This window comes from Nematolebias whitei, chromosome 11, assembly GCF_014905685.2.
Source record: "Nematolebias whitei isolate Nwh7 chromosome 11, NemWhi1, whole genome shotgun sequence".
Taxonomy (NCBI): domain Eukaryota; kingdom Metazoa; phylum Chordata; class Actinopteri; order Cyprinodontiformes; family Rivulidae; genus Nematolebias; species Nematolebias whitei.
In genome coordinates this window covers 41,491,179-41,516,988 of record NC_056508.1, presented here as the reverse complement: position 1 = coordinate 41,516,988, position 25,810 = coordinate 41,491,179, and the positions used below count along the sequence as shown (strand labels likewise).

At 38.4% G+C, this 25,810-nt stretch overlaps 1 protein-coding gene across 1 annotated transcript in view; it reads right to left on the bottom strand.

Moving 5' to 3' along the window:
- The window catches only part of prex1 (phosphatidylinositol-3,4,5-trisphosphate-dependent Rac exchange factor 1), a 121,179-nt gene that overhangs the window by 70,494 nt on the left and 24,875 nt on the right, over positions 1-25,810 (bottom strand). Inside the window, exons 2-9 of the mRNA XM_037685014.1 lie at positions 22,251-22,316; positions 21,925-22,047; positions 15,123-15,227; positions 11,498-11,602; positions 11,056-11,217; positions 5,490-5,623; positions 5,028-5,143; positions 1,660-1,809 (exon numbers count right to left, since the gene is read on the bottom strand). Coding sequence (XP_037540942.1) covers positions 1,660-1,809; positions 5,028-5,143; positions 5,490-5,623; positions 11,056-11,217; positions 11,498-11,602; positions 15,123-15,227; positions 21,925-22,047; positions 22,251-22,316 — 961 coding nt within the window. The remainder of the gene's footprint in view (positions 1-1,659; positions 1,810-5,027; positions 5,144-5,489; positions 5,624-11,055; positions 11,218-11,497; positions 11,603-15,122; positions 15,228-21,924; positions 22,048-22,250; positions 22,317-25,810) is intronic.

Here is a 25,810-nt window from a genome sequence, read left to right as displayed (position 1 = left end):
GGAGTAAATCGAGAAACTGCGATCTGTGACCGATCTGGCATCTGTTTGCCTCAGGTCAATTTCCGCCGGGTTGAAACTCAACACCACGAGCTGCAGCACACTCATTGAGACTTATCTGTATTCTGAACTCCTTTAATCAAGACACAAATACTAATAAAAAAGCAGGCTTAGATCAAATTCCAACATTACAAAAGCAAGGCGTATTCATTTTGGTAATTGGTATAAACAGTTAGCTTAACTGCAGTGGACTGTTTTACATTCAGCAAAGTCATTGCAGTGCAGTAGTGGGTATGATAGTTACAGCCAGTTATGAATCTTAGCGCACTGTGACAGACAGCGTCCAACATCTGCAAGGTGCATGTACCTATATACAAATTATATACGGTATATACAAATTATACATCAAAACATACTGATTTTTGTCTTCTGTCCCCCAGTGTGCCTCTCCCTGCTTTAAAACTCGTGCTTTTCTCAAATCATTCCAAAATGCTGAGAGTGCACACCCAACCTTTGACAGACTGGTTATATCTTAGCTCAAAATATTCTCTTTAAACTGTACGTGAAGCATCTTTTTAAGTTCTAATTTCTCCTATAAACACTAAAACTTCCCATAAATGACCTCCAGTCTTCTTCCACTCATGGTTTAAGAATGTGTCAGCTCTGACTTGTTGTTTTTGCACAGCGACTGTTTGGGTGAGGCTTCATTTTCAGTCTGTTTCTGTTTGCCTTTGTTGTGTTTCCTGTCAGGGAGTGACAGACAAAGGTGTGCAGTTGCCATGGTAACCCTAATGTGCCACTGGCAGCATCTTTAACAGTTACTTTGATCAGTTAATTCTTCCGAATTTTACAAAAAATAATGTAAGTTTGTACAGTAGCTACACTGACACCCTTTAAAATGTCTAGTTTTTTTTCCTCCCATATAATACTTTGGCATGATGTCTGAAAAAAAGCTTAATTTAGCTATAAAATACATTATATATAGATTAGTTAAGATAACTACTGTTTTTACAATATCAGATTTTTCTAAATGAGACATTTGTTAGTTTAAAATGAGACCACCAGTTTTGCTGCAGATTATTTTTATAAACAGTAATAAAAAAAATAATTGTTGCAGCCACCTTCCACAACAGAAATGAAACAGGCAGACTCAAAAAAATCGTCATGAAATCCAAAGCCTCCATTTTAAAAACAAGGGCAGCCAAATGTGTTCATAGTTCATGACTACGAGATGCAGACGCTCAAACCAGGTCAGAAGTAATGCACAGTGGTTACCATGTGCAAGCTTTCCTATTTTGCATTGCACAAACACGGACAAGAAACTTAACAGGTTGTTTGTTTGAAATGAAAAAAGATCAATTAGGAATGAAGCGCAAAATGACAACAAGATGGTAGATTGATTGCTGGAACTGTAGTATCAATAAATGGTGGTAAATTATAAACAACTCTTCAGTGCAGTAAATAAATGGAGTAAATACAAATTCTCAGGGTGTTGTGAAGCAGGCAGTAATAAAGATGTACGACATAAATACTTAATGACAATGTTTTCTTCTAAAATCTATTTAATGATGATAAGGCTTTCAAAAAAAAAAAAAATACAAAAAGAGAGGGGGGAAAACTATGGATACCATAATATTAACCTTTAAAAAAGTCAATACTCACTTTCTCTTTGCTCCCGTTCCCTCAGGATGGCATCCAGCCACTTCTGCTTGTCCTCTGCATTTTTGGCCATGCAGACAAACCACTTGTTCTTAGCCGTGTTGTGGATCTTCCAGCCGTTAGTCACTGTGTAGTTGTTGCTGTGATAGTCAGCTGAAAAGCAAATTAATGAATTTCAGTAAAGGGGAGGTGGACATAAAAAGCCCTAGGACACATTATTCAGTCTTTATGTGCCATAGCTTTTTCAGGCTTTGCAAATAAGAACTATATCAAGCCATCTTCCTTATAAAGCCCACGGTACAAAAGTTTTAGTTCATAAATACTCTAAAAACAAATTGGCTTCATCTTCTTCATCTTGGCTTTGTGTCTTGTTTTGCTTTCTATTTCCAGTTTCCACACATTGATTAACAACAGGGAAGCATTCCTTGAAGGAATGCATATCGCCCGCCTCATTTCATGCCAGATATTTAAATCAAATCGTCATATGATGTCTTAGCTCAGAGTATTTGTTGAGGATGACTGTCATATACATCCACACCAAATTTTTATTTAGTGTCTATAAATAATTGCTGAGTTAAGACCATTTTTTTTATGTTGGCTAATGTTGATTAGCTGTGGTGACTGCCATAAATTGTGTTGACTTCAAAACCTAATCAGCTGCAGATGTACATCAAATGATTACTTCCTCTGAGTTTTATTAAAATTTGTTCACTAGTTATCCTTTTTTGTCTTCAGCAGTCAGCGATTATAAAAACTGACTACAGCTTTACTTAAAGGAAATCATAAGAGTAATCAAATCATGCCTGCAAAGATGTTAACATTAAAGCTATCTCTGAAGAGAGTTTAAAGTCTCAAAGATGGATTTAAAAGCCAATTGAATGGACCAACAGGGTGCAGCATAAAAGCAATAAAAGACCACTATTTCACCGACTCATCAAATTCTCTCCTCGTACCCCGTTCTAATCCCATCATCCATTTAGCTGCAGGTGAGCAGCCTCTGAATAATGAATGACCCCTGGTAATGGGGTGCATTAGTCTCACACTCAAAGGTCGTATAAATAGATTTGATACTTTTGGTCCCACTGGGAGCAGCTTTTGCTTTTCTGAGACAGAATGAAACTGAATAGAGGCAGATGGAGAACCAATGTGTTCACTTTGATTTTAGCTACTCGGATACAAATGCTCTACTCAAAGTGCATGCCGAGACCCAGCCAGGTAGCGCGACAGGCGGATTATTCAAACTGGGTGTCAATTAAGTCTAATTTATTTTATTATCATCGCAAAGAACATAAAATACACTGTAAAGTATGCTGACATTACAACAAAATAAACTACAGATAAAACAAGATGATACAAACAGTAATAAAACTGTAGCAGTAACACATTACTAAATAATTTAAACAAACTATTAGTACATGTCTGTACTCAGTATCAGTCAACAAGGAATTTGGGGGATCAAAATATTATTTTTAGCATGCATAGTTGGATGTAATTGTTGTAATGGTTATTTGGTCTTTTCTTTTATATTGCTCTGCAGATGGCTGTTAAAATTATTTTAAGTTTTGCTAAATAGATTGTTAAATGGCAGATCAGTCCCTTAATTTAATTTTTTTGTTGTAGTCGCTGAATACACCATAGAGCACATGTGTCAAACTGAAGGCCCGGGGGCCAAATGTGGCTCTCAGTGGCATCTTGTCTGGCCCCCAAGATGATATGTTAAATGTAAAAGACTTTTATCACTTGAATTTTTTTTTTTTCAGTAATCTTTGATTATGATGTTGAAAGCACAACAGAGTGACAAACTGGTCTTAAATGAGACCAATCAAACTCTTGCTGAGGAACCTGCAACCAAGAAAAGACGTTGGGCATCTGATTTGAGTTAATGTAGTTTCTGAAATTGGCATTTAGTTTGAAAAATGTTTTAATTTTAGCCCCCTTTTGTAAGTGAGTTTGACACCCCTGCTGTAGAGCATTTACTCCCAGTGGTACAGGGCAACTTTGGTGGGAATGCTTTGACTCAGTTTACTGAGAGAGGGAGCCATAAAGTTAGTGATCTGTAATATTTATAAGGTGCTCTAGGATATAATTTTTAAAGTGCAAAAAGCATTTAAGGTCATTAAAATAAAGCAGGGATTTTCTACAAATGCAGGTTTGAACACGACTCTTGTTTGCTCGTGGAAGAAGGGAGCAGTCGAAAGAAACTTACTGTCTTAGAGACGTATCAAACAGTAGGTCAGAGCTTTACAAAGATTAAACTTGGCCAAGAAACCCAAACTGGTGCATTTTTCATTTTAAACAGACACACCCCTGTGCTACAACGTTCACACTTGAAAATGGGACCCCTGAATTCTGCAAATGAGGCTTGTTTTTCTTTGCGGTTTCCCTTTCAGCAGTTTAAATGTGACAGCCAGCACCAGTCATGTGAGCGTGCAGAAATAATCTGCCATCGTGAAGAAGACTGAGACAGAGAAGAAAAAAAAAGAGGAAACATGTGAGAGAGAGAGAGAGAGAGAGGAACAACATGCACTGAGCCCAGCGAAGCCTCGCAGCAAACCACAATAACAAAAACGATCCGCGTGAAGACCATTGCAGCATCTGCTCACAGACGACTTGATCTTTGACCCATTATCTCAACCTCAATCAGAACGCATCAAGTTTATTGCCTTGTAAAGGCTGGTTTCACACGTAAGAATTTTATCGGCGCATCAACCCATTACTGAATAGCCAACATCAAAGGTACACAACATTGCAAGCTACATCCTGTTGGAAACTAGGTGCAAGTGCGATACTCCACCCAAACTGTCAACAACAACCTGATTTAAATCCAACTAACAGTTCCATTTTGACACCAGCAGCTGAAGCAGCTCCTCGTTGACAGTTTAGGTGTGAATAAAAAAAGTCTGCGTTATATGCAAACTATAATAGTAGTAGTATAATAATAGTAGTAGTAGTAGTAGTAGTAGTAGTAGTAGTAGTAGTAGTAGTAGTAGTATATAATAGCAGTAATTATAGCCTTTTGCCAAAGGTAAAAGATGATGTTATTGCCAGTCGCATGCATGCATGCGTGCATGTGTTTATTTGTATGTAGTGTCAGCAAAATATGCCATTAACTGATATTTATGAAACTCAATTTCTTAACAAAAGATGGTACAATTCTGGCAATAAGCACCTTTAAGGAATCCCAGGGCTTTAATTTTGCAGCTATTTGCTCTCTAAAATAACTAAGCAATCATTGTAAATCAATCAAATTGATCTACACAACGTTGGAAATAACCAGAACCTCATGGGGGAAAGCTTAGATAAAGAACTGCATGCATGGACACTTACAGACACAGTCTCTAAAGGTAATATGTTGGTGAGTAAACACAAACCTGTTCCATCTTCCACATTTTCCACCTCCATCACCTCCGTGTTGATTCGGCCTCTGAACACATAGAGGGGCCCGTTGATAGACTTGGTCCTCTTACTAGACTTCTTTCCAGAAACCCTTGGAAAAAACACAACGCTGTGGTTACACTGAGGAGGGAAAGCATCCGTGGATGCCAGTGCCACACCGTAAAAAACAAACAAACTGGTCTCTGTAATGATACATTAATACAGATGCAGGTATGTGAGCAGGGCATGTGTATAGGTATTTTTGTTTTATTTATTTATGTTTTTGCTTGTATAGGAGTCAATATTAACAGAAATGTAATTATCTGCACTGCTTTTGATTTTTCCATGTTTAAACTTTTTCTATTAGTCAACCAATGGGGAAAAAATGTTTAAAATGATTTTTTTCATTTTCTCATATTTGACTTAACGTGCAGTTCTTTGAATGTTGCATTTCTCACCTGGACTTCCTTTTACAATAAACTAAAAGGTTGTCAAAAAGGAAGAAGACACGTTCCTGGATGTTGCCTGCTGAGATTTTGAGAAGATTTCCATGAAGAAGCAATTCTGTGCAGATATCTGTTAGGTTGGTTCCCTAGAAAGAAATAAAAAAAAGGCATAGAAATGAAACGCTACTGCCATGTGCTGCAGCCGCAGTTTATTTTATCTGAGCAGAGCAGAGTTCTAGAGTTGCAAAGAAAACATTGTTGTCTGTATGAGTTCACAACCTGACTGCAACAATATGAAGTCAACTTTGGTATGAACAACTTGTTTTCATTCTTTTGTCAATGATAGGAAAGGCTGAACACAACTGATCCTCCCAAACCAATCTTATATCTTACAATTGAACAAAAACCTAAAAATAACTTCTCTCCGTCAGAGCAGCTAGGCTCTTATGAAGTAAATAAAGAACTAAAGGAGAGTATTTAACCAAAACTGCAAAATAAGGTTTCCTGCAACGTGATTAAAAGCACTTACAACTGAATTAGAACTAAAACGGTTACTTCAGCATGTAATAATGTGTATTTTCCACTGAAATCTCCCAAACACTGATGATATTCTACTCCCAACATGTAAATGTGTCTATACAGTAGTCCCTCGCTACTTCGCGGTTCGTTTTTCGCGGACTCGCTCTATCACGATTTTTCAAAATAAGATTGGACATGACACACCATTGGCTGATTGATGGATGAGCGGCACGATCAGCATGGAATTTTTATTTAAAATAAATTATTTAAAACTTAGCACTTGCTGCACCTGTGTGCAGTCCATACTGAAGGATAAGCTTCCTCCTGCAGCTGAACAGCTGATCAGCTGTTCTCCATGCAGCGTGGGAAAGTGGGTGTGGCCAAGAACACTTGCAGGTGGCTGAGAGCAGCGGAGGCACAGAAGGAAATCATGACATTCTGTGCTCTTTTAGAGGATTTAGAGTTTAGAAACATTGTTTATAATATTGCAAGAGTGTGGGAAGGGTTAATTATTTATATATATATATATATATATATATATATATATATATAGTAAAATAAGCTACAACTTACTACTAGTATTACTATTCATACTTCACGGTTTTTCACTTATCATGGGTCTTCAGGGTAAGGATCCACCACGATAAACGAGGGACTACTGTACAGATAAAGTAAGTCCTATAACAGACAGTGTTGACATGGTACAGACAAACAAATTTGTTGGTACCCTTTCATGTTAACCTAAACCGGGGTTGCAATTCCTCTTGCGTCTACATTCTGGAAGGTTGGCTCAGTACCATATACTTTGTACAAAGTTTGGCAGATGAGGTCAGAGGAACATAAAGCTGCTTGGAGATGGCTTTGCAGCCTTTACCTTTAACATTAATAGCTAATATTTCTGAGCTCCTCAGACAGCTGTCAAGTTTGCTTTCTCCATCCATGTTTGGTGTGGTGCTCACAACACCAAACCACCCAGTGGTATCCTGATGCATGCTCAATAAGCCAGGTAGATAAATCCAACAAGACCTCTTTGGACTGAAGAAGTCTTTTGGATCAGACAAAACGTTTCAACAAAGAAGAATCCGTGAGAGGGCCTGACTCAACCTTGTTGTGGGATACGTTTTCTTTAAATAGGCTGAATGTCTTATGAAATGTTTGCAAAGCTTGTATTTTTACAATTCTATAACTTGTTAAACTGCCATCTACCTACAGTATTTAAAAATATGTACAATGACCCTTTGTAGCTGACCTCCTTCACAAGATATGATGAGATTTAACACAAAGATATTTTTAATGAACAATGAAATAAACCATAAATGGCTGAGGTTCATTATAGCAGAGGAGAAAGGTGAGTTACTGTCATTGCAGTGAATGCTGTATTACAGTTCAATATATAATGGTATATGAATAAAATGTTAAGTCAGAAGACTCTTCCAACTACAGTATATAACTTACATTTAAAAATATAAATATATTCAATGTGATAAAATTAAAATTATCTTTCATTTATGGGTCATTTACCATCAACTTTATCTGTTATAGGTAAAAAATAATAATAATTAAAAAGCTGTACTGGCTGACCATATTTTTAATCTAATTAGTGAGTGAACTTTAGGATCAACTGCAATCATTACATAAGCAATTATTTTAGGAAGCCATTTACAGAGTGCCCCCCACCCCCACCCCCAGCTAGAGAACAGAAATTAATTTCACAGATAAAAACCTTCATTAACATGTTGTCGCTCACATTGTGCCTTTAACGTATCAAAATCCAAATGAAGACATTTTCATGGCTTTCATTCAAAGAGATTAAGAGCAGGCATGAGAATTCTCACTGCTTGCTTAAGCTGTTAAAACAACGCCGCCAATAAATGAAATAATAAAGGCAAAAGACGACTCATTACTCATCGTTAAGTGGATCATTCCTCCCCAAATCATCCAGAACTAAATGCATCCATGTGTGGGCCCCTTTTTGACTTGAAGTGTTCCCATCAAACCCCCACTGCGTCCCCACAGATCACATTTAGACAAGTCTCGGACATGGAGCCTCCCGAGACCCTTGATAGCATACATCCTCCACCTTGACACAAAAAAAGTGTTCTCTAATTATTCTCTATTTTTCTTAAGGTGAATACCCAGTTGGATGGGGGAGGGGCCCACATGTCAAACAATCGATTCAACCTCATGGCAGCTGCACTAAGCTGAGGTAGCGGGGGAAAAGACTTGTGGTGAGCTTGAGCCTGCGCATAGCCACTCATATATTGCAACATGTGTCTGAAGACACACCTTATGGCCACTTAATGTCAATGGACGAGCAGAAAGCGAACAAATATGAACGCGTGCGTTCGTGCACGTTGTAAGACAAGCACAACGAGTACACGGTAATGTGTTTGGGTTTGATTCTGGACCACTAGCGGTCTGCTCCATTTAGAGCTGAGGGTGATTATCCTTGGAGAGCGGCTGAAGAGCGGAAAGACGAGCGAGAGTAATGGTGTTAGGTGAAAGGCTCAATGTGGAGGGGTTGCAGGGTCAGAGCAAAGTGTCTTCGTAAGGTTCTGCTTTGTTTAAAGGAAAACATTGAGAATTTCAAGAAAAATAAACCAGGCAATAATTGATTGCAAAGTAGTATCAGTATGACTGTGATCTGTTTTTTGGCTAATATAAGATGAGTTTACTTGTTTATGTTGCACGTTTAGACAATTCAGCAAAAAGACTGACCACCAACCTTAATGTAAAGCTACTTGCTGCTTTAAATACACCTAGTATCATGTGAATGCTGATTTAGCATTCACATAATTAATACAAATATTGATTTTCTGTTTATAATTTTGTTTCTTTGGTACGTTTTAATGCAAGTAAAGTATAACTGTATATATACTTGGTGCAGTTTTACCATTCATAAATCCAAACGTTCTGCTCGACTGAGAAGTGTGTGCTTTGAGTTTAAGTATTCATAACTTTTATACTTTTTGAATTATTTGACTTTATTTACAAGAATTTTCCTCAAAGAAATACGTTGAGACCTGACTGAACATTGTTGGATTTATACCTGGAATAATGAGCGTGAACTTTGGTGCTGGTTTGTGCTGATGTTTGACGTAATGTTTTTATGCTATTAGTGCTTAGTGTATATTTAGTTGATATTTTTCTTTGTTCATATCTTAGATGTTATTACTGTTTTTCTTTTACATTTTATTGTTGGATGTAACTGGGACCCTGTGTACATAATTTCACTCCACCACATGTACCACATGAGGTGCAAATGACAATAAAGAAACTCTGACTCTGGATTTGTACCTGGATTAATGAGCATGAACTTTGGTACATAGAGATCTCCTTCAAAACTAAATTTCAGCACTCAGCATTCACTGCTTTATTGCAGAAAAGGCAGTTGTTCTAGTTTTTTAGTATTTTATTTTGTATTTTAGCAGTTACTCTATTTATTACTAATAAAAACCCAACCGAACTGAGTTTAAAACCCCTATAATGTTTTATTAAAGTGACCAATGAACAAAAAATCAATTTAAAATTAATTAAATGGTACATTTTCAAAGCAGAAACAAGTTACATTTTTACACTTTTGCTTTAAAATCGGGCTTTTTCCAGTCGTGGGCCCTAAACATTGGAACAATTTGCCCCCCCCCCCCCCAACATTAGACAGGCCACTTCACTTCCTGTTTTTAAACCTCTGCTAAAAACTCGTCAGTTTTCTCTGGCTTTTAACACAGTGTGATTTGATTTAGTATTTATTGTTCTGTGTTTGTAGGTTTTTCTTCAGTACTATCATTACTTTTATTTATGCGTTTTTCCATTAAATTACTCCCATTGATTTTTATTGTTTAGCAGTTTGGTAACCGCTGCCGTTTTAAATGTGCTTTATAAATAAAGTTGACTTGACTAACAAAATACAAATATGAGACAAGTTATAAAAATTAAGGGCCTTTTAGCTTATTGACGTATGAACTAGAAACATAAATAAACATCCATCCATCATCTTTACCCACTTCTTCCTTTTCAGGTCACAGGAATCTCTGGTGTCCATGTCCAGCCATCACTGTGCAAGAGGCGGGGGACACTCTGGACAGGTCTCCGGTCCATCAAAGGGACATAGAGACAAACGAGACAAACAACCATTCACTCTCTCACTCACACCTAGGTACAATTTGGAGTTACCAATCAGTCTAACATGCATGTTTTGGTCTGTGGGAGGAAACTGGAGTACCTGGAGAAAACCCACGCATGCACGGAGAGAACATGCAAACTCCACCCAGAAAGGCCACTGGCCGGGATTTGAACTGTGGCGACCTGCTCACTGAGAGGCGGCTGCTCTACAAACTGCGCCACCGTGCTGTCCAATAAACATACATGATTTATTATTTCAAGGTTTCAATGATTCAAGGTTCTTTATTTGTCTTTTATTTATTTGTGTTTTGCTTAACACAAGAGCAGAAATTAGACAATCATCTAACGTCAGCGTATCAGAGTTACACAACCATTACTGATTTTATTGTCTTGGAGGATAATTATCAGAACTTAATGGTGACTCTTTCCTAAGTAAAATGGAGGCAGGAGTCTACTTTGGCACGCAACCAATGTTCCAATGGGGCCCACTAAATGCTTTCGTCTTTTAATTTTACCCTATATCACTCCAGACATGTGGGACTCGAGCTCTGCTTCTTGGTTCTCTTTTAATTGGGCAGTCAGCCTGTTGGCATCCCCCCTCAGCACCCTGTGTGGGTGGATTGTCCTGTTGGTGCCCACTAAAACAAGGACTCTGTTGTGGTGAGTAAGGCGAGGCGTGAAAAATGCACTGGACCCTTCACTCGGCTCCCAAGCCCTATCTGTGGCTCCTGAACTCAAAGCAGGGCTGCTAAAGTGTAGATCTGTTAAGATAGCTACAAATTGTGTCAGCTGAGGTCTCTTAAAGAAAATCAGAGCTGTTGTTCCAGTTTGAGGGGAGTCATGCTTCATTTAGGGTGATTGTGCATTTATCAAGTCAAAATTTGTGATTCTTATAGTCACAACTCCTCACAGTGACTGCCACCCCTGTTGCTCTCACCTCCCAGCCTTCAATGTGTGACTGCAGGTGTTCTAGAGCCTCCAGCTTCTCCATCTGCCTCTTGGTCTCGTTGATGTTGGAGCACACAGCCTTCATGGCCTGCAGAGCCTCCTCCACTGCGGGGTAATCTGCATGTTTCTTAGGGGTCCTTTTGAGCAGCTCCTACATCATGAAAAGAGGAAGTTACCAAAAAAACTGTACATATGTCAAAAGTAGGCAGGTTAAAAACAAGATATTTTGTTAAGTGCGTGACCTTTCCCAGCTCGAGTCCTAAAATGCAACCTACACTGCTGGTAGACTGGGCCCGTCTAACCAAGTTTATAAATGAGTCACTGGCATCAACACAGTTCTTTATGATTTGAATTTGAGCTTGCTTCTTCGGTTTGCTTTGTTAAAACACCCCCAAAAAAGGTTTTCAGCTCAACGGAAGGTGCTACAGTACCTTCAGCAGCAGAGGGTACTTGCAGATCCTCTGAATGGGCGTGAGAAGGTAACCCTCCAGTGGAATACTATCTGTGCCCTTCTTTCCTCCAAGAACCATGCAGTGCTTTAAAGAACCAGAAACAAACAGGTTTACAAACGGCTGTATGTGTAAAACGACTCGTGTGTGCAGACAGAACAAGTTGGAGAGGAAAGCGGACACACAGGGCGTTTTGTTTTGCTTTACTTCCTGTAACCATCTGAAACACTTCGGTGCCACAATGAGGGAAGTGAACGGTGGAAATGGATGCAAGATTAGTATAAAAGGTTAGTTTATAGTTCAGTTACAGAGTAACTCCATTCAGAAATACAAGCCAACTCGCAGATGAGCATTTGCAGAGATTTTTCTACAAAAAGCGTAGTCTTCTGTGTGTATTTATTTATTTATTTGTCAGCGTCAAACTTTAATTGGCTGCAGTCGTCATTTTAATTGGACATGGGTGTAGTCGTCATTTTTAACTTGCTACGGTTGTCATTTGCATCTACATCCAGTCTGAAATCTCTGAGCAATAACTGAGCATGATTTCCGTTTGCTTTGCTTTTTGTGTCCTAGTTGATCAGCCTGTTTGTAGACTGAGACACATCTCATTTAAAAGGTAAAAATGTAAATGCAGGACAATTTTTTGCGGCTGTAAATTAGTAAAAGAATCAATCTTTCTTAGTATGTTGGACCGCTGTCAAGATTTATAAAAAGAAAATTGTCCACACCTTTTAACAAGAGACCATCAAAGATAATCCTTATCCTTCAGAAGAAAGAAATAAACTTCAACACAGAACCAACTGACAAACTGGAGCTCTCTTTAGAAGTCTATGGGAAGGAGGTGGGGGGTGGGGGGACTGTTCCGGTCTGGGTTTCACTTCACCTTGGATTTTGATTTAACACAGTCTGTTGTTATACTTTGAGCTTGTGGGATGAGAAGAAAGATCAAACGCCATCATGCAGATAAACCACTGGAGCGTTCTTCGGTGGGAAGAAAGGCTGATCACTTTAAAGCATTAAAATTATCACGTGGCAATTCCTTTCAAGCCTACACAGAGTAGAGGAGACTGGTGAAGCATTTCTAAAGGAAAATAAAGCAACATTTCTTATTCCACACATTCCCGTTGTATTATTTCTTCTTCATGTTTTGTTCTTACACCCCCCCATTTCTAACCTAATTTTTAGTTTTTTCCCCTCATCGTTGGTGTTTTGTAATCCACCAGCCTGAAGCCACAAGTCTCATCACTCTGACCTCGTTTTGCTTTCACGTTACTTCTCTCATCTCCCACAATGCAATTAACACTTCATTTCATTGTGCAACTTCAAAAAAGCTTCCTTTCGTTGTAAAATTCAATTAACAGGAGCCCCAATATTTATTCAAGTTCTTACTCAAGTCTTCTTTTTTCATTCGTGTTTAGTAGCAGATTCACTCATATTTCCACCTAAACGTCTTCTATGAGTCTATGCTTGTATGATTCCGCTATATTTGTTTACTTGCACCGACTACAACCAGCCCTGCGTAGAATTGGGGTTGAACGACTACATATTTTTTAAAGTCGACATTAACATGATAATAGTTGAGTCGACGTCAACTAGTTGATGACGTCATAGGAACTCATGACGCTTAAAGAAAAAAGCAAAAAAAACGTCATTTATTATTTACAAAAAAAAAAAAAAGAACAAGAAAATATCGAGAGCGTATATTTATGCTCCTAGCATTTATTATACTGCAAATAAGTAAGAGGGAAAACCAAAACAATTAAGCTGTAAAAGTTAGTTTTTAATCCACTAAATTAAAAAAAATACCGCAGCGGTGGTGGGCTCTCCACCGGTGGTCGTGCGTGGTGGATTCTCCGGTCATGTGCATCCGTTGTTATTTTTATTTTATTTAGTGGATTAAATAAAATAAAAATAAATGCTACCAACTGGCAGTGGTGCATGGTGAACGCCGGCTGTGGTGCACGGTGAACACCGGCTGTGGTGAGCAGTGGTGGATTCTCCGGTGGAGCACACCCGTTAATTTATTTATTTTTAGTGGATTAAATTAAATGAAAATAAAAACTATCCACCACCGCAATGGTGGATTCTCCACCGGCAGTGGTGTTTTTTTGTTATTTTATTTAGTGGATTAAATAAAATAAAACTAAAAACAGGAGGCGGGCGGTGGTGGGATCCCATCATAGATTAAATAAAATGAAACTAAAATCATCATCTTTAGTGAAATACTTCCACACTGTTGATGAATTTCTACCCGTTTGGGAAGACTTTGCCTGCTCCTCGCCTTCCATCTGCTTGGAAGAACCCGTTTTGTAACCAGCAGCCTGGCACTGATCACATGACACAACCACCGTCTGCGACTAATCGACGTGAAATTTAAAAACTTGCGAGATGTCCTACAATCGACTAGTCAACTAGTTTATTCAACCCCTAGTGTAGGTCAGTCACCTTACTCAAGCTTCCACAGGGTTTTCTGCAGATTCAAATGCATACTTTGTTAACATTAAGTGTGGACCTGCATTTCACAACTGCATTTACTATATCTGAAAAACTATGGGAAATGCACCATTTTATGTAGTTCCTGAAAACTTTTCTTTATATTTGGTTTCATACTTTTCAATGAGTACCTTTAAGCTTTGTTTAAAATATCTAAGAAGCTTTGTTACTGTTTTGCTGGTTGTTGCTACACAAAACACAAGACCTCATTCAGTTTTTTAAATTATACTGAGCCGGTCTAATAGGTGCTTTGATGCACGCCCAGATGTTGCATAGTCATTTTATTGTGGAAAGAGCATGACTCGGGACCTAACACATACACACAGCACTGTTTCCATTCATGTGGATCAGGATAACGTCGTGGAAGAAACTCAGACAATGACAAAACATGAGGCTCAGAACTCATCGCCAATCTCAAAAAGGCTGCCAGCACTCCACAGCTGGCTGATCTGTAAATGATTTCCTTAGATGGGGCCCCACTTAAGGGTCCTGTCGCCATTTTAAGTTCATTGTCCGGTGCCCAAAGGTTTGGGTGTCAAAAACAAGGAAACAGCTGGCTGCAGAAGCACCACAAAGTGCAACAATACACAAAAGTAACCTTGACAGCAGTTGCATCCTGTCCACACAGGAAGAACCTGCAGACCTTGTTATGGTTTCTGTCCTTTATTCATGTGTTAACATGGAAATAAAGGTGACACCAGTGACAAAAAAAAGAAGAAGTGGCTTGGACAGATGCCAAAAAAAGAGCAAGCGGAGATGCACAGGAAGAATGAAATATAAGACAAAGGAAGGATGGGGGAAAAATAAAGAAATAAAAATGAGAAGGTAATAAAAGAGTTCAGCAACACTCACAGAAAGTGTGGCATCAACTGATGGGTTCATTTCATAAATAATTAAAAAGAAAGAAGTTAGAAACTTGTTTTTAACGCAGTGATTGGGGCCATCTTGACACATTTGGACACAAGTGCTCAACAAAGCTGCATCAGTTTTCTGTTGGTGAAGTCATAACGTGATGTGGTGAGATTCCAGTAATGATGCTAAAGAAGGATTTTATACCCCAGAGTCTAGAAGCAGGAGCACGGAAACCAGGGGTAGATATGCTGAACTGTCTTACCAGTAGGAAGGCTCTGATGTCAGGAATCTTGTTTAGCTCTATTAGAAGTCGTAGAGCCTTTTCATGGTTACTGCAGTACTCGCCGTACACTGAGAAACTGTCCTTCTGCAAATGAAAAGAAAAAACACATTTCATATCACGTTTTACAAACTGGTTCACAACCCAGAAGAATGAACAGAGATGTGGGTATTTAGACAATGAAGAAAAATTAAAGAAGTTTCAGATGTGATTTAAGAATGTTAAAGGTGCAACCGATGAGGAACATATACCATACCAGCTTTAATTATAGAGCACTTTAAACACCCACAGGACCAAAGTGCTGTACGCAAACAACCATACAATCAAATAACAAAAAAACAATCAAAATTATTAAAAGTCGACATTACAGATGGTGTCAAAGGCTAGGGAGAAGAGATGGGTTTATGAAGGGATTTAAAAACAGACAGGGAAGAGGCCTGTCTGATGTCCAGGGGAAGGTCGTTCCATAGTTTAGGAGAAGCCACAGCAAAAGCACGGTCTCCTCTGAGCTTATATTTGTCTTCGGCAAACTCAGGAGCAGCTGATCACATGACCTGCAGGTCATGTGATCAGCTGCCCCTCAAATCAAGTTGCTACATCCATACACACATCGAGAGCTCCCTGCCTCCTCTGTTCTTTGCCACCTGCAAGCGCTCTTGGCCACGCCCACTTCTAGGCTCTGCACGGTGAACAGCTGATCAGCTGCAGGAAGTTTATTCTGCAAAAAGGGCTGCACAAAGCTGCAGGAGGAAGTTTTTTTTTCTGCATCTCTGGGCTGCACAAATGTTCAGCAGGTGCTAAATAATTTATTTTAAATAAAAAATGCATGCCAATCGTGCAGCTCATCCATCAATCAGCCAATTGTGTGTCATGTCCAATCTTATTTTGAAAAACCACGATAGAGCAAGTCCGCAATAAACGAACCACATCTGATCAAAAAATAATACAGTCAGATTAAAAAAAGGGTGAGAACTGCTTACTTTGTCAGTGACAAAGTTAGTGACATATCTTAATCACGCCAGGATCACACGTGCTTTTGAATGCATTTTTCATAAGTTCTGGCTATTTAAAGACGGCAGCTATGCAGAGGGGGCTCTGTTGAGGTGCAATGTTTTTTTTAATTACCATAATTTAATTTGATATTTTATTTTTGTCCCAGTAGCCACCCCAGTGGCTTTTAGTTGCTGGTTTTGTCTTGTCGTTTTTATCTTGAACTTTGCTATCAGAGCAGGTGTTGGCTCTGATTGTGGAAGATTACAACAACAAAAAATAAATGAATACACACGCATCACGCTAAAATACAACACTTCGTTATTTCTGAGATGAGCGCATCACACTTTCTAAAAATACAGTGCAGCAACTAAAGCTGGAGCTTCTGAGGAGCTGGCATTCAGGTTTTGTTACGGTATGAAAAACTACACCTAAGCCTGTGAAAAAACAATGTAGACTGAAATGCATTATTAATGCAGGAGAGGCAAAACCCACAGAGCTGAAGCTGAATGCACACCCATGTAGCTTGAAGCCTTTTTTTTCCCATTCTTAACTCTGGTTAACTACCAGGATATGAAACCATATGCACCGTGGAGCTTAATGTCGAGTACTAGAAACTGAAACTTTTGTGTGAAACAGCCTGAAATCCAAAACTGCAAGAGTTTGGTTTTCTCTCAGCCTCAACTGAAGTCTTGATGCATGAAAGCATGAGCTTTTAAAGGCCAAAATGCAGTCAACAAATCCAGTGTTCAAAGTCTAAATGGTGTTAGAATGTAAAAGAAACTCACACCTGAAAATTTAATAACTGCTATTTTAGCATATTGTACAGATATTAATGGTTATGCATGGAGATTTCCTTCCACACAAGTAAATGGAAGAAAAAAAAACTAGTGTGCATGTAACCAACTAAGGTTTTATTCTCTTGACATAAAATAAACTCCTTTTGTACACGTGTGGCACAAGTGAGCAGGACAAAGTAAATGGTGGGCAGTGTATACCCCACAGACAGAAAGACAAACACACCCAAAGCCATGTTTGGTGGTGGTGTGTGGGAGGGTCCCAGTCCAAAACCACCACTGGGAGCAGCAGCTGGGCTGGCATATGGTGTGAAGCCTCAGGTACTGTGGTGCTGACAACACAGCTAGACAAACCATTCTGGCTTTAACAAAGTTACAGCAACACCATTCTGAAAACAGAGTAAAATGGAATTTAACTTTAACAATAGTTAAAGGTGACTGTAAGAAAAATGTTGATGAATAAGTTAATATGACTAGACGAAATATTTGATTTGATTTAAAGAGACATCTCCGTAGGAAAATCCTAAATGCACAAAGAGGGAAAAAAATGGTAAATTTACAATTATTGTATTAAAAAAGGGGACTGTGGTAAAGATTTCATATCTGAACAGACACAAGCAAATTAATTGCCGTTTTGTGCTTTGATCATTTAGGTTTTTTAAAAAACAATTTTTTTGTTTGTTTTTTTAAATAAAGTGTATAAGTGCTATGTGTTGTCATCAAACAATGATGAAATCAGTTCTCTGCATGTAACCCATCACATGTGAGATGCACCCAGGTGGAGCAGTGGGCAACTATGTAGGTGCCCGCCTGGGCAGCAATTAGGAATTGGTTGTATTGCTCAAGGGCATCACGACATGTGGGCATGACGGGGAGTTGAGCCTGTGACTTTTAGGTCCCACGTCAGCTGCCCTAGCTCTACCCCATCTCCGCCCCTAAAAGGACAAAGAGACCGGGCAAGAACTGAAGAGTTAACACAATAAACGCCTAACTCTCTTAAAGTCTTACTCCTACCAAAACAATCTCTCTGACAAGACGTAATTTATTAAATTTAGACAAAATGCACTGTTTGTCTACTTTTTAAAATTCTATTGTTAAAAAAAAAAAACACACAGTAAGCTCAGCTGGAAAATCAGATTTACCTTAAAATGAAATGTTTGAATCCCACACAACTTCTAGAGCTTGTGTTTACATGATACAAATGATACTAAAACAAAAACCTAAGTAAGCTAATTGTTAAGGGAGGGTCACATGACCTTGAAACGTAGCTGCTGTGTATCCGTTTCATAGTTTAAATGCTTCTGGATTGGTTCAGCTAATAAATCTGAAACAACCCTTTTAATCTTTAAGCGAATGAACCTCTCTCTTCACAAAAAACAACAAGCCTGTTTGTTTCCATGTTTGCACATAAAGGTCACACCGAGGTATTTCCTCTCCTACACAGTCAATTCATGCCCCTTTAAAGTAGCTTATAGGCCCAACCAGAGCTGAAAAAGTGACTCTTTACTTCAGCAGTAATGTCTGAACTCTAGGACAACTCTGAAAGACGTCATTTGTGCCCAGAATAGCTCAAAGGCTTTGGTTGTTCCTTTGATAAACTTGTAAGTCTGTATTTAAATTATTTGTCATTGGAACGTTGCTCTATAGACCTGGATGAGAGGAAAGGATCACCCGCAAGGAATCGTGTTATGTCAAAACATACTAAATAAAAGTGTCCAGAAAATGTGTAATGACATAAATGTTGGCTCCTACACAGTGGTCATGTTCCCGGAAACAGAAGAAAAACTTTTTTCCCCCTTACAGGCATTTAACAAAGGTTTTTAGTGTATCTGAATTTAGTAGAAAGAATTTCTTTTAATATTATTAGGAAAATAAATAAAAAAAAATGGTTAAAACCGAAACACATTTTGGATATATATATATATATATATATATATATATATATATATATATATATAAAGCAGTATTTCAACTGTTCGTTTTATGCAAATATTAACAAAAAATTGCATTTGCTCGTCTTAAATCTGCCTCTTGTCAAACCATCTTGGCAGCATATGACTTTGAATAGCAATGAATCTTTCTGTGATCTTGTGGAACAATGCAGGAGGTTAATCAAATCCCAGTCATGGTGTTGACCTCCAGAGGAGGTCAAGGGCCACGGCTGGAGGGCGCCAGACGGTACCAGCCGATTGGCTGAGAGGTGTCAGCGGTGAAGGAGGCGAAGGTCATGGGCTGGTGAGAAGAGTGTAATGGATACTCAGGAACAAAGGTGCTGTGTGGAAAGCTCAATACCTTAACAGAAACAGAATTAAATACAAAAGAGCATCCGTTTGTTGTCCCAGATGTCATTTATGAAAAATAAGGTTTGAAATCTTGAGTTAATGCGTCCAAAAATGTGTTGTGTTTTTTAAGTCCAAGTGACCTTTCCTTACTAAAATCTAATCTGTTCATCTTTGAGTCAAAGCGAATGTTTGTCTCAGATGTAATGAAACTCCCTCCAGGTGTTTCAGAGATATCACATTCAAAAGAAAGAAAAATAATCCTGAGATCACACTCATCGTGACCTTTGAACAACAAAATCTTCTTCAGCTTTTCCTCAAACATCTAAGTGAACATTTGTGCTAAATTTAAATTACAGTCCAGAGAGTGTCATAAGCAAACTACGGAAGAGAATTAAGGCCATGGTGCAATATATTTTCCTTAATTCTGAGGAAAAAGTCAGAATTCTGAGGAAAAAAGTCTAAATTATGAGATTAAATTAAGAATTCTGAGAAAATGTCAGAATATTTTCTCAGAATTCTGATTCCCCCCCCCCCCCCCCTCAGAATTAAGGAGAAAAACATTGCACCTTGGCCCTAATCCTCTTCCGTAGCAAACTGTACATCCTAACTATGATATTTATGTTGTTCGTACAAAACGATTTTTTTGCATATTTTCAGTTAGTCATCATAATACATAAATTTGATGTTTCCTGCTATGGTATATAAGATGACTCAACTGTTTCACAACTGAAAACGCACAGAGGCAACTTATCTTTTTTTTTTTTTTTACCAATTTGGTAAAACCTAAAGGCACTTTATATTCAGTCTGTCCTTTCCTATTTGAAGACTGAGCGCAGAGCGATGGAAAAACCTTGTGGAGCTCCTTTAAATCGATTCGACGCCCTGACACTTGGCCCTGCATCGTGACAACCTGCATATGTGTGAAGCTACATTTTGATGGGCAAATTCTGCAAACGCAAATAAATGCTATTCACGCTCAAAAGAGGTACCAGAAAGGTTGTTACTGGTTGTTTCGCGACTTAGTGACTTTCAGTCGAGTCCTTCCACAGATTAATCCAGTTTCTTGAAGATTTTTGATGATAATATAAACGTAGATGAAGGGATATTTAAAGTATTTCCATTTTCTGTTGAAGAACAATAAGCTGGAATTGTTCCTCTATTTTAAGATACAATTTTTAGCAGGCTGGTGAACCTTTGCCCAATAAAAATGCAACAGCTTTACTACACTGTGAATGAAATATGGGTTTAAGAGATCTGCAAATCATGGTCTTCTGTTGGAATTTACAGTTTTTTACAAGATGCCATCTTTTGGAATTGGTTGTAAAACTCCACACTAGCTATGTTTGCATGTGCAATATTCTTTGACCGGATTGATTAAATTATTCAAATGTATCGTTTACATGGGCACAATCCATTCACGACGAGCATTTACATGCAGCAGGCTTTGTTCTGAACAGAAGTACTGGCTTGTGTAGAGTGGTAAACTCTCCTTAAAAAAATAATAACACAGAAGAAGAAGTTCGACTTCCGTGATGAACATAAACAAACCTGAGCGCCCAAAATGGACCCGCGACAGATTTTAATGACGGTGGAGACGTTACTGCACTCCCTGACTGAGCTACAAGTAACACAGATCATTTTGAGCTCTTTCAAAGTTTCTAGTAGAAATGTTGTGTCGCTCAACGACCAGTTTTGCTTCCTTGACATGCTAATATTATTAGCATTAGCCAGGCGGAAATATGCGAGGCAGACACAGGTCGCACATGCGCAGTCTGGTCAGTTTATCACAATCGAAAAAAAAATGAACAGATCAAGTGTTTACATGCACAACGTTCAGATTATGAATCGGCATAAACCACCTGTCTCATTCTGATTACAAATTCTTTCGGATTGAGCTGAATCAACAAAGAATAATCTGAATGGGGAGTTTACATGATGCATTTTTTAATCCGAATGGCTGTTTAATCCTATTACTTATGTCCATGTAAACATAGCTATTGCTTATAGCAGTGTTCATGCTACACACTCTTGAAGGCTGGTGAAGCATGCTGATGGTGGAATACCAAGCCGCAGACTTTGTGCCTTAGTGAAAGTGAACTGCAGATTAATTATTACAGAGGGACAAATGGACAGCAAAAGAAAGAGCTTGAGATTGAGTGCTACCAGCAGAAACATTGTCCCCTCGCTGAGTGACACACCATCTCTTCCTCCCTGGACACAGACCCTTCTTTGTTGGTTCTCGGGGGCCATATGAGTTCAAACAGAGGGGAGCCGAGAGGAAGGGAAGGGGTTGTGTGTGTTGGTGTAACCGAATGGAGAGGAATCTCAATAAAGTGTGATGGAGTGGCAAAAAAAAGGAGATAGTAGCACAAACTGATAAAGAAAGATGGAAGGAGGAGAGTATTTCGCTGCAGGATGCAGGCCTGTCAGAGAAGGTAGGAAAAGGAAAAGGAGGTCGTCTGTTGTGCTGTATGAGAGAAGGAGGGCATCCAGGAGATGGGAAGAGTGTTTTGTGTAAGAAAGAGAGAACTGAGGGGATATTTCACTGCAGGTTTTGCTCAGTTTCCCCTTCATCTCTGATTACAGGTAGCCCTTGAAAAGAGGGGTTTTTTTTCTGTGTGGAAGTGGAATCCATGCTTACCACAGCTGACAAATACAAGCTCAGGTGTTGCTCAGGTGTTGTTTTATGTGCTTCTCTGTGTGTCATGCACTTACAAACTGGAGGAACACGTGGCCCAGGGCATGGTTAGGATGGGGTTCAGGCTGCAAGCCGCTCTCCACAGCAGACAGCACCTCTTTGTGCAGCTCCAGGATGTCCTCAATGTTTGAAAACAGGATCTATGTAAAAAAGAATGATGTAAAGGCAGGGTGGTTCAAGGGAAGGAAGACATGAAGAGGAACGGTGAGAAGTGAATGAAGAGGGTAAATAAACATTAATGGATTGAAAATATTTCCCAAATGTTTCAGTGAAGAGTTTAATTGCATATGGCACATCTTTCATGTTAAAATTGCATTAAAGCTAATTTAGCAGCTAGTCCTACCTTGACATGTTCAGGTGAGAGACACTGCTGGTCATCTGGAGTTTGTCTGATTCGCTGCAAAAATGCCTGAGGAGAAAAACCATGTTCATGAGGCACATGTCTCTTGCAATAACATTTAAGGATGTACAAGCACTGTATGATTTAAGCATCCTAACAGGCATCTGATTAGCTCAAAAAGAAACAAGAGACATTTCAAAAAGAGAGAGAGAAATTAACCATATTGTTCAGATGAGAGTACTGTAGTCTGGAGGTGGACGTCTCTAAACTCTGTCAAATATATACATTTACTAAGAAAGACCTAGTATTCCTTAAAAATACAAGGCCTTTGTACACATTCCATCTCAGAGTTTTAATCTAAGATCATCTTATGATGAGAAATGACATTGTCTCTAATGATTACTTTCTGTAAAGTTTATTAAAGTTTGTCCAGTGCTTTATGAGATACACTGGCAACAGACAGACATATGCACAAATACATGCAAAAACATCACATTATCACTCCGGCTCCACTTTTCGGTGGTAGGCGATAAATATATGATGCATTTGCTCAGTTTTGAAGAAATGAGTAGAAACCTCGTAGTAAGTATCACCTTTTGGTATAAATATGAAGTTTTTTATGGTGCAAGAAAGCAGCATTACAGTTGTTTAACTGTCCTTTATGTGCCACCACTGTTCTTCGTAAAAAAAAAAAAAACATGTTTTTCACCTCATCTGTTTCAGAGGAAGCTAACACACCTGAAGAGTCAGCTGTAAGACAGCAGCTAAAATAACTGCTTCTTTGTTGCAGCATCTATACACGCCACTTCACCAAAGACGGCAGTAATAGACACACATCAAGCTGAGCTCTGCTGGTGCATGCAGTTTTGTGCATTCATGCCCGTCAATCAGAATCTTGATTTTGGGAAGAAAAAAGTAAGAATGGTGAAGAGAGAGGAAGTGAATCTGCAAGCAGGTTTTTTTTTTCCATCTTCTCCATTTTTTGTCTTTGTTTCTCATACACCGTTTGACAACGTTAACCTTCGTCAAACTGTTTGACTCATGCCGATAATGTCTTGAAAAGGACAAAGGAAGGCCATAAGCAGCCAATAACCAACCCATGAATACTCTTACTCCGGAATTTTCTTCATCTGGCAGGCTCATGTTCTGTCTGCATGCATTCAGTCCCTGGAGGCTGAAAATCAATAGCCTGCCATGTGTACAAAGGCTGTTGCAAAGCCAAAAAACACTAGGGTCAATGATGAATGCATAATGATATGCAGGAACTAAATACAGATATATGTTTCTCACATTTTTATTACTTTATCTTTTTTGTATTGTATTAAAAAGCAAATATAATTGATATAGAATGAGTGTAAATTGAGCAAAGTTTCATCCAACAGAGTCAAATAAAACTAAAAACCCTTTTGCATCAAAGAGATAGCTCCTATAACCACCATCAAGTTGTTTCTGCTTAAAACATTTGTGAATTTGTCAAATGCATTCATTTAAGGCAATATTTGCCAATCGGTTAGAAAAAAAACCCAAAGAAATGAGAACGGAAAAGAAAAATACACCTGAAAAACTGACCAAACATCAGAAAGCAAAAAGAGACAATTTGTAACTTATTTTCTTGTCCAAAAGCAATCCAAATAGTCGCTCTTGTAAAAAACAGTGACGAGCGTAAAGCAAGGCATGACTGACTGCTATTAATGTTTTAATCGAGAACATGCCCATTTATTTACAGCTTTAAAATTAAAATATTAGACAAATAATGTGCAGGTTTTCCTTGAGTTGACAGTTTTGATCCATCACAACATGAAAATGGGATCTGTCGTGTTCCTTTGTGGCATCAACACATGGCAGCCATAGCCAAAATGGTTTAAAACATCATTTGTCCTGGATTATTGAGCAAGAACTTTGATGATTTGAACCACTTTGGCTATGGCTGCCTCAGAGGAGTCGACGGTGGAGGGCGGGCTTCAGAAACCACCTAATCACCAGCAAACTGGTTGGCTCACTATGTGAGTGTGCTGCTTGTGGAACTCAGTTTGTTGTGGCTCCTCAGACTGATGAAGTCCTTTAGATGAAGGACGAAACATCTCAACAAAAAAATAAATAAAAAAAACTGTCCAGATGACCTGACTTAACTTTTGGATTAAACTGAAATAGATTAGCATGAAATCCAGTAGAAATAGCTGCTCCTGTCCTCAAACAAGACAAGATTGGAGACACTTTAGACTCTACATAGGTTGGGAAGAAAACTGCTAAAATTTAGTATGCAAATACTTGTCAAGTATTTTCAGAAACAATCAAATTTATACTAGTACAAGTTTAGAATAAAACATGCTGTCCTTTAGATCTGATGCGCAAGATCATTTGAAATTTGTTAGACATAATTCACCATAGAATATGGAACTTTAATACACAGAAATTCAACACTGTATCATAATTACACACAGGATTTTAATTTTGTTATTTTTATTGAGCTGTAGAAAGTGTACTGCTGGACACAGGCTACACACCAAGACAAAGCTAAATATTTGATCACATGCTTGTAGCTGCAACAAATCACATTATTGTTTCAAATATAAAAACGTTGTAAACATGCATGCACTTAATTCTACTTTTAAGGATATTTGGTCTTTTTTTACAAGGTGAACTTGAACAGATTTTAAAATTAGCATTTGTTGAAATAGGTTTTAAACAAAAAAAAAACATTTTGAACTAAACTAACCTAAAATCTGATTCAAACTAAATTGTGCTGTATGTAACGATTAATACCGTGTGTTCACGTGCGGTCTAGCACTAATGAATTCCCAGCAGGACATTGTAATGAAACAAAAAGATCAATAATATTAACTTTCCCTGCCAGAGGTGTAACGACTAACTGTAGTGATCTAAATCGATGTGAGGCTTTGAAAACAAGCTTTTGCTAACTTTATGCATATTATGGGCTAGCTAACAGAGTAAAGTCACAGGTCTCTAATGAAAGACCAACACTTGTAATCACACATTTGCTCTAAAGATAGAACTCCACTAACCAGGCTGTAATTTCCTCCAAGACTCAGTAGATTGGAGGAGATTGGTTTAAATTTTATTTCCTTTCTTTATTGGCTATAAGATAGGTTATTTTGGTTTAAAAGCTAAGGTCTTAAGGAGTGAGCTGCCACTGCTTTAATTAAGACTATGGTAGTATTACAGGGAAGCAGAAGTTGCCGTGTTCTTCCCTGGTTCTGTGAGGGAGCTGATTGAGCTTGTGGCGGACACTAATTAAATCTCCCATATGGCAACTTGTGTCCACATTGGTGGAGTCAGTCATTTGAAAGACTGTTCTGTGACAGAGGAGACAAGAAAAGGGAGGCAACACACTTTTTCTTAGTTAAGTAATGAGAGGACAAGGTGGGAGTGGAGTGATGGAGACAGTAAAAGCTAGGATGTGAAAATTACTCAACTCGTACAGATTCATAAACATGGACAATGTGACTGCAACTGTAGAGCAGCTGCGCGCCAGTGCAGTTTTGGTTTTAATCCTAGATAATAATAATAATAATAATAATAATAATAATAATAATAATAATAAT